This window comes from Euprymna scolopes, chromosome 11 (genome assembly GCF_053919585.1).
Source record: "Euprymna scolopes isolate OS-2025 chromosome 11, ASM5391958v1, whole genome shotgun sequence".
Classification (NCBI taxonomy): domain Eukaryota; kingdom Metazoa; phylum Mollusca; class Cephalopoda; order Sepiida; family Sepiolidae; genus Euprymna; species Euprymna scolopes.
The window spans coordinates 19,198,153-19,211,697 of record NC_136492.1 but is presented as its reverse complement, the minus strand read 5'-3'; the positions used below and the strand labels follow the sequence as shown (position 1 = coordinate 19,211,697).

At 31.9% G+C, this 13,545-nt stretch overlaps 2 protein-coding genes across 4 annotated transcripts in view; one reads left to right on the top strand and one right to left on the bottom strand.

Moving 5' to 3' along the window:
• LOC145287788 (uncharacterized) overlaps positions 1–7,102 on the top strand; it is a 57,440-nt gene extending 50,338 nt beyond the window's left edge. The window contains exons 2-4 of one of the 3 annotated variants that reach the window (XM_080135618.1): positions 495–586; positions 2,248–2,297; positions 4,847–7,102. In XM_080135618.1, coding sequence (XP_079991744.1) covers positions 495–586; positions 2,248–2,297; positions 4,847–4,996 — 292 coding nt within the window. In that variant the 3' untranslated portion in view covers positions 4,997–7,102. The remainder of the gene's footprint in view (positions 1–494; positions 587–2,247; positions 2,298–4,846) is intronic. The other 2 variants (XM_080135619.1, XM_080135616.1) reach the window with 2 other exon arrangements.
• The window catches only part of LOC145287787 (cyclin-C-like), a 125,356-nt gene continuing 116,340 nt past the window's right edge, over positions 4,530–13,545 (bottom strand). Inside the window, exon 11 of the mRNA XM_080135615.1 lies at positions 4,530–4,626. Coding sequence (XP_079991741.1) covers positions 4,620–4,626 — 7 coding nt within the window. The 3' untranslated portion in view covers positions 4,530–4,619. The remainder of the gene's footprint in view (positions 4,627–13,545) is intronic.

The following is a 13,545-nucleotide window of genomic DNA, read 5'->3' as shown; positions in this document are numbered from 1 at the left end:
TTCAGTTTCGATTATAGCTGAAGGAACTCAAGTTATATCTGTATACATTTTTTTTTTTCTCATAAGTTTTGTTTTGATTCAAGCTGATGATTTTTATATCATATTTAAGCAAACTTTATGACTGGGCTACGCCAGGCGTCCCTGCTAACTTAGATAAATACTTTTGCAGTTTTAACAAAAGAGCCACAATAATATCAGAGCATCTCCATTTACGCTGAACATCTACAGAATGCCAACATCAATATATTACATATGAATGAGTCTGCTGTGGAATTTCCACAGGTCCCGCTAGTTTTAATAAATATCTGAATCTTGAACCGATTTTTGTATGAAAGATCTTCATTAAATAAAGTTGCTTTACTTGTTTGTTTTTTTAACAGGTAAGTGATTTTTTTTTTTTTTTTTTAAATATATATATGTTTTTATAGTTATAAAATTTTCTGAAATAAAAGTATACAATAATGTGGAAGTTTTTTTCTTTGCGTTTGAAACAGGAAAGCAGGAGTCTTGGATAAAACTGGAATAGCACAAATAACAAAGAAATGGACGCTAATAGTGGATGATAATGAAGTTATGATTTCATTTTGTAAGTAGAAAACGAAATATTTGTTTTAATAAGCAATTTTCTTACAGTTTCACAAATTTTTTGGTCTCATTTATTTACTAGCTGTACCTACCCATCATTGCCAGGTAAAAAAAACCTATTGCCGGGCGGAAGGTTTTGTCACATACTATTTAAGATACATCAAATATCCCAAGTTGTTAGGTTGGTTGGTTGTTTTTGTTTTATGGCATATCAACCCTTTTCGGGTTATTTAATGCTGAATCCAAAGATTTTGAAGAAAAATTTTTTTAATAGAATATATTTGTTGTTTTCACATCGGTTTCTATTTAACCCATAGTTGTGACCCTAACAGGTACTACCACTCTGGGTCAGAGTGGACCTGGGAGCAATGGTAATTAAAGGGTTGTTCCACACTCCCCAAAGCCCACAAGCTGGGGCCTCACCACTGGATATAGTTTGAGGACCCCCATTGAGGGACTCTTACCCTCTGCAGGGGAGCAGTCGGCGTATTCTAATGCCCCACCGACAACCAAATTGTGAACAAACAGGAATTCATTCCAACACATAGGCATAGGAGGCTACTGTGAATTAGGGACACTCTAAGTAGAGAGTTTAGCAGCAAGATGTTTGTTCACATTAAATTTAAACTTCTATATGTTAGTACAGTCAGGGTGTTAAAGAGCATCTCTCCTCTCTCTCTCTCTGGCTCTTTCATACTCTCTCTATTTTCTCTCTCTGTGTCTCTATTAGATAGTAGATCGAGAGAGGGAGAGGGTGGGAGGAGGTCAGAGAGATATTTTTGTAGTTAATCCACGTTGCAGGAAGTGACGTTTCATCTAACCGGATGTCATGTGATGCTACGTGGCAAGGTTGGTGAAACGTTGAGTCTCTCAGAAAATGCCGAGCCGAGCAGAAGTCTAAAATGATTCTCTCCTAAGTAAGGGGGGAGATGCGCGCCCCAGACGTGGGACGTAGTAGGTACCCACAGTGGAGACCATTGATGGCGACATCTGCAGATCATGCCTGGGAGAATAAAAGGTTGAAAACCCAACATCTGTCTTCATCTTGTGTATTACGGCAAAAACAACAAGAGAACTCCACCCAGATGAAGACTCTCCCAGAGCAGCTGAACCAGGTATGAATCTTCTTTAATTCAAACACATAAATACACAAGCGTCTTAACCACTAGACAAACGGTTTAAGGGATCTTGGGTCCCGTTCTCTCGTCTCTTAACACTCGTAATATCTCTCTCCCATCGTCGTAAACTTCTTCTCTTCATTAGTAAAATGGACACGTCATCACCAGGGTACCAGTATCCCTCAAGTAAAGTGTCCAAGTCAACTCCTCTTCTTCTCCCTCCCTTATGTAACAAGGGAAATAAGAAGCAGGGAGGGAATTCCAAAGTTTATCAGTTTGAGCAAAGAAACTATTGGAGTAAAAGGCTCTTTTTTTTGTTTTGTTGAGAATTTATTATTTATTATTAATTCAATAAAAAAAGACATTCGTATGAAATCATTGTGATTGATGGATGGACACACACACACACCTGTACAGTCTGAATAAATACCCTAATTCTAAAATAAAGTTTAAATAAATAACAGTTGGCAAATCTGTTCATTAATCGTCATCGAAAATATCTAACAAAAAAAAATTGCTTTTCTTTTTTACCCCCAACTTATAGCACGGGATAACCTCCATGTATGGATCAACAAAGTACCTGTTGAAGTTACGGTAGGTATATTTTATTCTTTTTTTTTTTTATCTTTTATATAAAATAATTTCTATTTCTTTCTTTGTTTTTTTGTTGTTCTAATGCTTATTCAAATCGGCACTTACAGCGATAAACAAAAATGAAGAAAAACTTTTATATTGTACCTATTTGTCACTGAATGAAGATTTCATATTCCAAAAATCACAAAAATTAATAAAGTAGTTTTTCTTTTATTTACGAAAAATAATTTTACCGTTTTTTACCGATAAGTGACTGACAAAGCCATTTTTTTTTTTACTAGAGAACATAATAAGGGGAGGTAATCGATGATCGTTTTGACAGTTTCCATGTGCATTAGAGTTGTTTGCCCTTGCCTACCAATTCATTGATTTCATTTTTTTTTTCACCCTTATGGAAACAGTAAAATTTGATTTTCTTGAATAAAAATTAAATTAAATCAAATTACGTGATTTTTGGAATTTTTCATCTTCATCTCGTGGCTGGTATGTATATCATGCAGACCTTTCTGTAATTTCTTTAATTTTAAATGCCACCATAAGTGCCAATCTGAACAAACACCTTTTGTTTTTCCTTGCCATAACAGTCTCAGTAGGAAAATAAACAAACACTTCTGAAATGAACTTTTCCATCACACCACTTACAACTCTTCCTAAATTGTGTTTCGTGAAACTATGTATACATTTCATCCTGGACTAAAATTAGTTGCATGTTTTATTTCCCCCCAAAATCTCTCCATCAAATATGTATTCCCACAAAGATGGTAGCAAACATTTTCACCCTCTATCGCTCACCTCATATCACTGCCAGAAGATTTTTAACAGGTATCATTATTTGTATTGCACCGCTTCTTGGACCTACAAAAGTTCATAATTGTAACAAAGACATAACAAAATTTTCACATACTTATAATATCAATACAACATTATTATACGTACACTTACTGCATGAAAGGGACGATTCATAATAATTATATTTCTTTAAACTATTACAAAACCATTCGTCCATAAAAACATACACCGAAAATATTATTGCAATTAAAGGATTATAACCCTTATCCCCGAGTGGCTTCCGGGCCTTGATAAGTGGTGATCACTGTAAAAAAAAAAAAAAAGTAATCCATACTGTTATGATTTTTCACCTTTTCTTCTCATGTCTATGGAAATACAATAAACAACCATATCATTTTATCCTTCAAACACTACCATGTTTGAATATATGGTTAAGTGTTAGTTTTACTTATTCAGAACTGCTTTAAAGCTTCACCGCTCACTTATTTTGTGACCAAATTTCAAAACATTTTTACAGTTCATAGGTCACCTTCTCAGCTATATTTTTTGAAAAAAAAGATTTTCAATTTTCATTCAGTAAAACAAAAGATAATAAAATTACTGTGTTAAAAAATTCTCAGAATCTGTAAGGAATGGATAGATATTTCTTTTGATTGGCTGTTGGTAACCATAGCAATCAAATCTGCTAGGAGTGATGGAGATGATGACGTAACATGATATAAAAAAAAAATGTCGCTAATAATTTACCGCTGTCCTGATTTGTTGTTCAGCTGTACTGTCGCTAATAGAGAGAGAAGATTTTATTTCAAAGCAAGACCTGGAAAAGTCATGGATTACATAGAAAAATGCAAGCATGAAAAGTAATATGGTTAAGATTTAAACATGGAAAAGTAAAAGGACTAGTTGTTAAAACTGGAAAAGAAAAGAAGATATTCTAGTAAAAAAATATAAATTTATAACTTTAAATATTGCATAGTAGATGCCTTGGATAAATACACAAAGGAATTCAGGACAAGAATAGACTGTTCTTCCTATCTCGCATGTTAATATCAAATGACAGACGAGTGACTTCCCTTGGATGAATACACAGAAAGTGGTAACTATTTGAGGCAAACATGCTGGTATGTACTCTACAAAATTTACTTAAACAGTTATTACTAGGACAACAGTATATTCTTTCCATTGTCTTGACTCTCGAGTGTGTATCCGTTGATATCTTATAATATTACTTCGAAGTTTCATGTTTTACTATCGATAAAAGTGCCCATACAGAAAAAGTCTGGAAACTTATTGAAGGCACCTCAACAGGTCTGCAATTCTCCAAGATAATCGTTGCAGATTTATAACGGAGGATCAAAAGCGTTCTCTTATGAGAAGAGTGCACAAAAATGTTTTAATTTTTAAAGACTTCTTCATGGAAAATAATGATCGTGTAAAGCTTACGGTTTTGGTAGTTGGCTGGGGGGGGGTTCCTCAACAGGTTGTTTAGGGCTTTCATCGAGGGCTGGCGTGGTAGCAGGTGCTGGGGATGCTTCATTTTCTGTAATAGAAGAGAAAGCGTTAGAAAGAAGAATGATGAAAATTATTCATGTTCATCTGAGATATGGGCTCTTGTCCAGAAGTCCCCCATGTTTAAAAAAATAATAATAAAGAAAAATCTGTATTATGTACATACCTGCAAGGAAACAAAAACATCATATTCCAAAAATCATGTAAATTGATCAGGTAGTTTCATTTTTTTTTTCCTGTTCTCTTTGCAGGTTTATATCAGTGATCGTGGCTTCAATGTTGACTTATTCTTTGATTTGAACGAACATAAAATGCATATTTTCAGTGATGTGGAAGGACAGAATATCTCAAATTTCCTGTACATGGATGACCAAATGATAAAACAAGAGAAACGCAGCTGAGAAACTTGTTTCTATCTTTTTACTTTTTTTTTTTTTTTTTTTGACTTCCAGTAGAAAAGTCAATTCTTAACAAATATACACAAATATATATATATACTCAACAGTTAAATATTTTTTTTTTTTCTTCTATTTAGTATTCAACAACTTAGAATGAATATTCGGTTTTATTTTTTAAAACATCCGATTTTTGAGCCGAAGTCCAGAATGAGCCACTGTTCCTTTATAGCAGGAGAATGGAATATTATGTCTTGGAATTTTTTTACACCAAGATTTGGATTATTCTAACTACTGTTCTCGTCTTTAATGTTATTCTCACAATGTTTTGAATGATGTAACCTCCGACGTTTTCATGGGCATCTTGTTGAGTCCAGGCGTGTGGACTCAGGGCACAACAGATATAAGTGGTATAAAGTAATCAGTTTCAAGTGACAGTCTTATGGCGATTGAAGGTTCAATCTTCAGTACAGGCAATACTAAGAATGTAATTACAAATTACTTAAAACTTTTGGCACAAGATTGAACTGATTGTTAATCATTATCTTTATAAGAGTTTTCTGATGGTTGAAGGTTCAATCCTTACTTTAGGTGATAATAATTAAGAATAATATAATACAGTGTAACCCTGATATAAGAGGCCATAAATATAAGAAAACCTGATATAAGAGCGATTTTCTCTGTGCTTAAGCATTTTTGGTACTGTGTTATTTTTAAATAGATTTTTTCCAGGTTAAATTCAAGTTTCACAACTTCTTTTTTATTAAATCGTTAGGTGGAAGCACAGAATAGTTAGAAAACACCCTCCTATCCCATGTTAAGAATAGCTTTCGAAATTTCATTATTTCAGCGTGGTACCAAAAATACATAAGTACTGATTTTCTCTGGTTCCAAATTAGAGCCTGTGTTAATATAAAGGATATAAGAAACTCAGATATGTGTAACGCGGATATAAAAGAGTTGCAGTTCTTTTGATAAGAACTCTCTTATTTCTGGGTTACTGTAATTAAGTAGCACTTCTATCTAGTCATGGCTGATAAACCAAGAATAATCTATTCCTGTGGGTTAAATAAGTTCAAAGTTTGATAAAACGTACCTGAAGAAGATTGATTGGTTGATTATTTTTGTTTTACGGCATATCAACCCTTTTCATTTAACGCCGAATCCAATGATTTTGAAGAAAAAATTTTTTAATAGAATATATTTTTGTTTTGTTTTTCAAGTCAGTTTCTATTTAACCCATAGTTGGGACCCTAACAGGTACTACCACTTCGGTAAAGAGTGGACCTGGGAGCAATGGCAATTAAAGGGTGGCTCTACACTCCCCAAAGGACGCAAACTGGGGCCTCACCACTGGATATAGTTTAAGGTCATATCTAGGACCCCTGAAGAAGGGCGGAGGTCACACCAAACAAAATGTTGTTAGGATAGCATCCAAGATGAGAACAGTAATCCGAACAATCCATAGAATTGAATAAGCCGACAGCTTTGGATCACAGGAATGGATATGGTTGTATGGAAAAGTGGATGTCATATGCTGCCAAAATATTTCAAGAGATGGTCAAATGAGGATGCTGCTTTGCACCCATATCTTTTTTCTTTTTTTTTTTTTCCTAGAAGAAAGAACTCTGGCAAATTTAAAATATTTAACATAGACTACTTGCTTAAACTACCTCCTTCTCCCAATCCAATGTATTTTTACCTTTTAAATAGAAATCGCTCTGGGCAAATTTCAACATGAACACTTCTACGTCGCACACTTGCCATGAATATATTTCCATATACACACCTATATATATATATATATATATATATATATATCCCCATGAAAACAAAATAAGAAAATTAAAACAAAAGTAATACTCAATAAGAAGAATTACAAAAACTCCCTGACAAATATACCCGGTGAACCAAATGCAAAAAGAAATTCAAACGATTGTACTATTTTATCTAGTATTTTAAAAAATGTGTGAGCGTGTACGGAAATGCTATAAACATTACAGGAATTTTAAATGGTAAAAGTTATGTTTGAAAACCAGATAAGTTTGTAATATTTTGACTATTTTAAACACTGATTACAAAAAAAAAAACGAAAAAAAAAAAAACGAAAAAAAAAAAAAAACGAAAAAAAAAAAAAACGAAAAAAAGTGTTTGAGATACTTAAGACTGGTAAAATCTGCTTACAAACAGCAAACATATAAGTATTATTCGCACATTATTACAGTTCAGTGAAAGTAGAAAAAAAGTTTAGTGTCCATTCCTTAGATAATTTGAGTTTTTTGGGGGTTTTTTTTCGCTCTAACATTGTTATTAAAGGCTTACTTTTTCTATTGGTATTTAATTGCTTTCCCACGAGAGCAATATGTGACACAAGGTCGTTTTTAATGTGAGGGTGAAAACCAGCTCCCTCAAAAAGGTAAAAATAAAAGTTGCTTTAGTATATAAGGGTTTCCCCTTACATAGACTTGAGTATAGCATTAGAACAGATACTACACTTTGAAAAAAAATTATTTATTTTTGAAAAATACAAAAATAAGTCAGTCAGTAGACTATTCAAAGTGTTGAGGAGGGGCAGCTCATGGCCATTCTCATCACTGTATCTTATGTATGTCTATCATTTTCCTAGCTAGTCAGAACAGATACTACACTGATCTTATCCTGAAGGCCAGATCTACATTTTTTTATTTGAAAATTATTAAAACAAACTTCTTAATATACTCAGTCATGGATATGCAAACAATGACATCCAGGTTAACTCATTTGCATATTCCTTTGAAAAATGAGCGTCAATTAATTATTTATTAATTTTTTTATAGTTTCTTATTAGATGATAGGTTTTATTCCACTATTACGCTGAATTCTATTTGTGCATAGTTTCTACATTCTGCAGAATTGTGTAGAATTTAAGATGAAAATATTCTAGCACATAGAAATACTTGTGTGTGATCTTGTTAGTGTGTGGGCGAAAACTCCCTACCAAACTCCTCCCTTCATATTTGGGCTACAGAGTTGAAGTTTAATATATAGGGCATTTGAACCTGTAGTACACTTTCGATTTGGTTTTTAGCCAGCAAAACTTGCTGCTAAAGTGGTTAAAACAGTTTACCTTGGCAGGGTAAGTCGAATAAAACATTACTCCTGCTTTTACTTTTAAGCAGGCTTAGAATCAAACATTCATAGCTCAAAATCGCTAAATTTTTAACCCTTCATATCCATCTCTTGATAGCTCAGACGGTAATGATGCTGGAGAGATAATTAACATCTGAGGCTTGAGCAGTAAATGTTTTTGCTTTGATTCTAGCGGATGGTACCCAAATCATTTTTTAAATAACTTTTGAAATCATTACTGTATTTTGGATAATAATCTATAAGAAATCTGCATGAATTAAAATATAATATCTATGCATATTTTACAACTAGGCAACACTAGGTGGTCTGCTAGTGTGGATGACTATAATGCTCCCTATCTTAGGTAGAGCATTATTGGGAAGTGATATACAAATTACCATTAGCGCATGAAGCGATGCACTTTGCATAAACAAATTGAGCTTAGGTACTTTGGACAATGTCAAAACATTGTTAATTCACTGCCCGCATAGCAGCAGCCATATAGCGCAATGGTTAGAAGCTCCGACTGTCGTTAGGGCGATCGGGTTTCTTTCCTGGCTTGAGGTAGTTGCTTGTCTAGCCGCACTGATGAGCTGTGAAACAGCAAAACAGTACTGCATGTTGATGACTCTCTCTCTCTATATATATATATATGAAACCAAACGGTGTTAAAAAATAGGATTGATTATAATTTAAAACAATTTTTTTGAGGATCTTTTTTAAGCAAAATAAAAAAAGACAAGACATGAAGCCACTTGATGTAAGGAGTTAAGGAAAAAAAATACTACTTAAAGATTAAAAACTAGCCACTGATAAATGCTAGATTCCGACCTAACAACAATTCTTCCCTGTTTGTTAGAAATATTATTCATGGAATGTGAGGACTAAAACATAAAATAAAGAAAGTGAGAGTTACGTAAATCTAACGTCCATTTTCTCCACTCTTTTTCGACACTTTTTAAAATTCGTGTAACTAGTAAATTTTATGCAGTATGAATGCAAGAATCAGACCGTCCTAAACAGGATAGGTTTTGAACGCATTACCACAAAAAAAAACACTGACTTTTTTTTAAATAAGGGAACTACCTCTTATCAAGAGACAAAGGCCATTCAAGGATAAGGGTTAACGAATGTACAGTGGAAATTGGGTAGAATTTGATTCTTTAAAGGGAAATAACACTTTAAAATGAAAATGATCATATTTTTAAGGCATAAAGCTAGAGAAACTATCATTTTTTTTTTTTTAATCCATGGTTAAAAAAAAAAAAGTTTTTTTATTTATTTTTTTTTAGATAAGATATCCAAGCTAAATTCAATTTTTATGGTATCTTTTGTTTATTAAATCTTAATGTGAAGTACCGGAGAGTTCTAATTGTAACACAAGGGAAGTAAATATTTTCTGAAAACTGACAATCTTTGGCCAATTTAGCAAAACTTAAGTCCCCCCCCTTCCCATGTTAAGAATAAGTTTCTAAATAACTGAATTATTTCAGCATGATCCATAAACTACACAAGTACTATAAAAAAAAAAAATAACAATGAGTAAATGATGAGTTTGAAAGGTTAAACGGTATGTGTGTGTGTATGCGTGCATATATATGTGGTAATTAAGCTACATAAAATTTTCTGCATTCATCAGGCTATTGCATGGAATCAATGTTGCTGCATGTTTTTATATATTCCCATTGTGCTGGGTTTGATAGTTAGCCAATCAGAATCTTTATTTACATCCCCATTTATCACAGCAATTAGTGCACAATTATCAGGTAGTGGTTCACTTGACCTCTCATTCATCCCTTTCTTTGTTCGTTTTTGTAGGGGATAGAGCCCTCTTTTGTGTTAGAAAGTGACCTAGTTTGAAGCTTGATGTGTTCAGATATGTCTGCTGACATAATACATTGTTATCATATGGTGAAATTTGTGAAGGGGACCTTATCTCTTAATAATTTGATGCTTCTTCGTTATTAAAATGAAATTTGAAGTAGTGAATTTCAGATAAAACCAACTACTTAATTGCCATGTCACAGTAATGAACATATCCAAAAATTACAAAAAGTGATAAGGTAGAAAATTAATTATTAATGAAAATAATTTTTGGAGAAAATTAGCAAACATTGAGAACTGGGAACAAGGGAAGTAATTATTTTCTGAAATCTTAGGACAATTTAGCAAAACTCAATTTTCACTAATTGTCTTTAAAAACTGTTTACATTAATAATTTTCTGTCTTATCGTTTTTGTAATTTTTGGATATTTAACATGATATTCATTTTACTCAAAATTCAATATTTTGATTTTCAAATTTTGCTCTGTCCGGCTTTAAGATTTGTGGGTGCTTTTTCATGATTAGAAGAAGCACCCACAAATCTTAACCTAGACATTTTTATATTAAATAATGGCATCGAAAGTAATCTGCTTTGTTTAATAAAACTTGAACACGATGATAGATAAATTAAAATAACAGTCTCAATTATCGATTATCGGTAATTATCAGGGGTTATTCTGAAACTAAACTTAATTAAGATCACTCCCAGACTTCTACACTAAAGTTCTGTAAACTTTAAAGAAACTCTGTTCAGCTGTTTCAGAGTCTATAAGGAACGAACTCCCACATACAAAGTTGCATTTATATAATTGTAGAGATAATAGGATCAAAAGTAATCTACTCTGTTTAATAAAATTTGAATGCGCACAAAAAGTAACTTTTCATTAATCAGTATGGTATTTTGTTTTTTTTATAAAATAAATACTTTATATTATCACAGTTTCAACTATGAGTATCCAATGTATTTTGTCCATGAATTTTAAATGCGAAAAGGAGTAAAGTAATTTGATTTTTTTTTTTTATAAAATAAATGCTATAACTTCTGGTAATCTACCCCCCCCCCACTAACCAAGTGTTTTTATTTTTCTTCTTTTTGAAGATGAGTTTTACCTAAAAAAAAAAATTCAAAGAATATAACACCACCGATACCATGTGGCTGTCAAACGTTATGTTGGTAAATAATCAATAATCAAAAATTATTGAAATACAGTTTTTTCCTAACACTGTCATCAATATAATAAAAGTGAAAATATGTGTCTAGCTTGCTTCATAATCATGTATGAAAATTTGATTTTTTAATGAGAAAAATACTGTTAGAAACTCACTCAATATATGTCACCGTGACATAGGCTGATATATATTCGGTGGATTTCTAACAGTATTTTGTATAATTATTTAGTTTGAACCCCTTTTCTCAACCTTAACGTATTCAACAGCGAGGTAACCGCCATTTGTCTTTTTCAAATATACTGATAAACACTGCATGTTTTTCAAACCGATTAAACATTTTACATTGAATAAAAACACTAAAAACTTATCCAGTTAGGTAGAAAAGTAACTTATCTTTCCTTTGATAACATTTATTTGTTATATATTTGTTTTTTTTGACAACTTTTTCGAATCTATGTGTATAGTAAAACAAGCCCAATAGTTGTACCTTGTAAGTATTAGGATCTCTTAGTTAATTAATCTGAAAGAGAAAACCCTCAACAAGCATAAATAATGTATGATTAACTAAACTGAGCCCAAATACAACTATACACATTTATTGAATACACTGACAAACACAAAGGACATACAACATTTCACAATCACAAAACAATGCAAATGTTTATTAACTCACTGCCTGGATAGAATCTCCATATTAAATGGGACAGAGAGTGGGGGGATACCCTGCCAATTCTGGAATGTGCTCACCAATGGAGAATAATAATGTAGTATGGTTTTTCTCACTCTTGTGTATTGCCTCTACTATGTAAGGCAGAATTAGGGGCTAGGATAGCATCACTTTACATTCTTCCCTACGTGGGATTAAACTTACATTGGCAGAAGCATGATTTCATGATCCTGCTGTCTGGGTCTTACTGCCCAAGGGGAAATAACCCCTTGATGTCTTAGCAACCCGTGTTCTTCATTATTTCTCTACAGCCTCATATGTGAAATACTTTTTATATTTTATTTTTGCATTCGAGAACAAATTTTTTCCACAAAATAATAATCCTGCAATTTTAATACGAGATCGAGTTCAAATTTAATTTAATTCACAAAAATATGTAATTGTTTATAAAAAATGTAGTATTTTTATGCAAACGATTGAGAAGTAGAAAGCTCTCATTAAAATTTCAATTCAATTAATTTAACAAAGAAATTATCCACTTTAATATTTTTCCAATAAAAGAGTTAATGTTATTTAAAAAAAATTAGATTACAGAATGAGGGTTTAATAAAAATAATTGCTTAAAAGAATTTTGTGCTTCTTTCCTATAGTAGTGAAATTCGAGATATTGAATTTCAAGTAGAACAATAGTATCTACTTAATTGTCATGTCAAAGTAATGCACATATCCAAAAAATTATGAAAAACGATAAGGTAAAAAATTAATTATTAATGAAAACAGTTTTCAAAGACAATGAAAAATGAGTTTTACTAAATTGGCCTAAGATTTTCAAAGCTTTTAGAAAATAATTACCTTCCTTGTTACCATTCAAACTCTCCTGTTGATTTATTTTTTTAAAAACACTCAATTTTCCTTGATTTTCTTAGAACATCAATTTTTTACTTTGTTTTTAAAAACACTCAATTTTCCTTGATTTTCTTAGAACATCATTTGCATTAATAATTAATTTTTTACTTTATTGTTTTTCATAATTTTGGGATATGTTGATTACTGCAACACGACAATTAAGTAGATACCATTGGTTTTACTTGAAATTCAATTCTTCGATTTTCAAATTTCACTATGATGAAGAAGCACCAAAATTTTCAACTCCACGTTTCTTTTTTCTGATTTTTAAGAATTGAAAATATTTGCTCCATTATGATGCCGAGAGGAGTGAAAATGAGATTATTTTTTTGTCATTTAGAATTATGTTATCTTTTCTTTCCTGCGTGTTCGCAAATATTTAAATGGCCTACATGAATTTGATTTAACTTTCTAGAAGCATCTACTAGAACTCAAAATGCAGGAGTCAAAACTGGGAAGTCAAAGAGTAAGTACATCTTTTGGGGTTACCCTATAGATCAAGGCTAATGCCTTCTTTTCCAAGTCAATATCAAATCTTTATGATTGTCGCTTATTAAAACAAATACAAAACTAAAATTTTTGTCCCATAAAACAATTTCGATGGCTTTTGTATTTCCAAGATCCCAAAATCACCATAGCTAATGTCTGATGATTTAATAAAGGGAGATAACTGAGAAATAACATTTTTCTCATTCCTAAAATTTAATTTACAATAGAATACTGTTAACATATTTTTAAACAGAATATTGTTAATAAATTCATTAAATTAAGCGATAAGAAAGAATCATTTTATTTAATGTAAAGCTGATATTAGTTACAAAAGTGTCATAAAAGTTTATTGTATTTGAAAGTCTCAAAGTAGATAGCACTCTTGTACTAT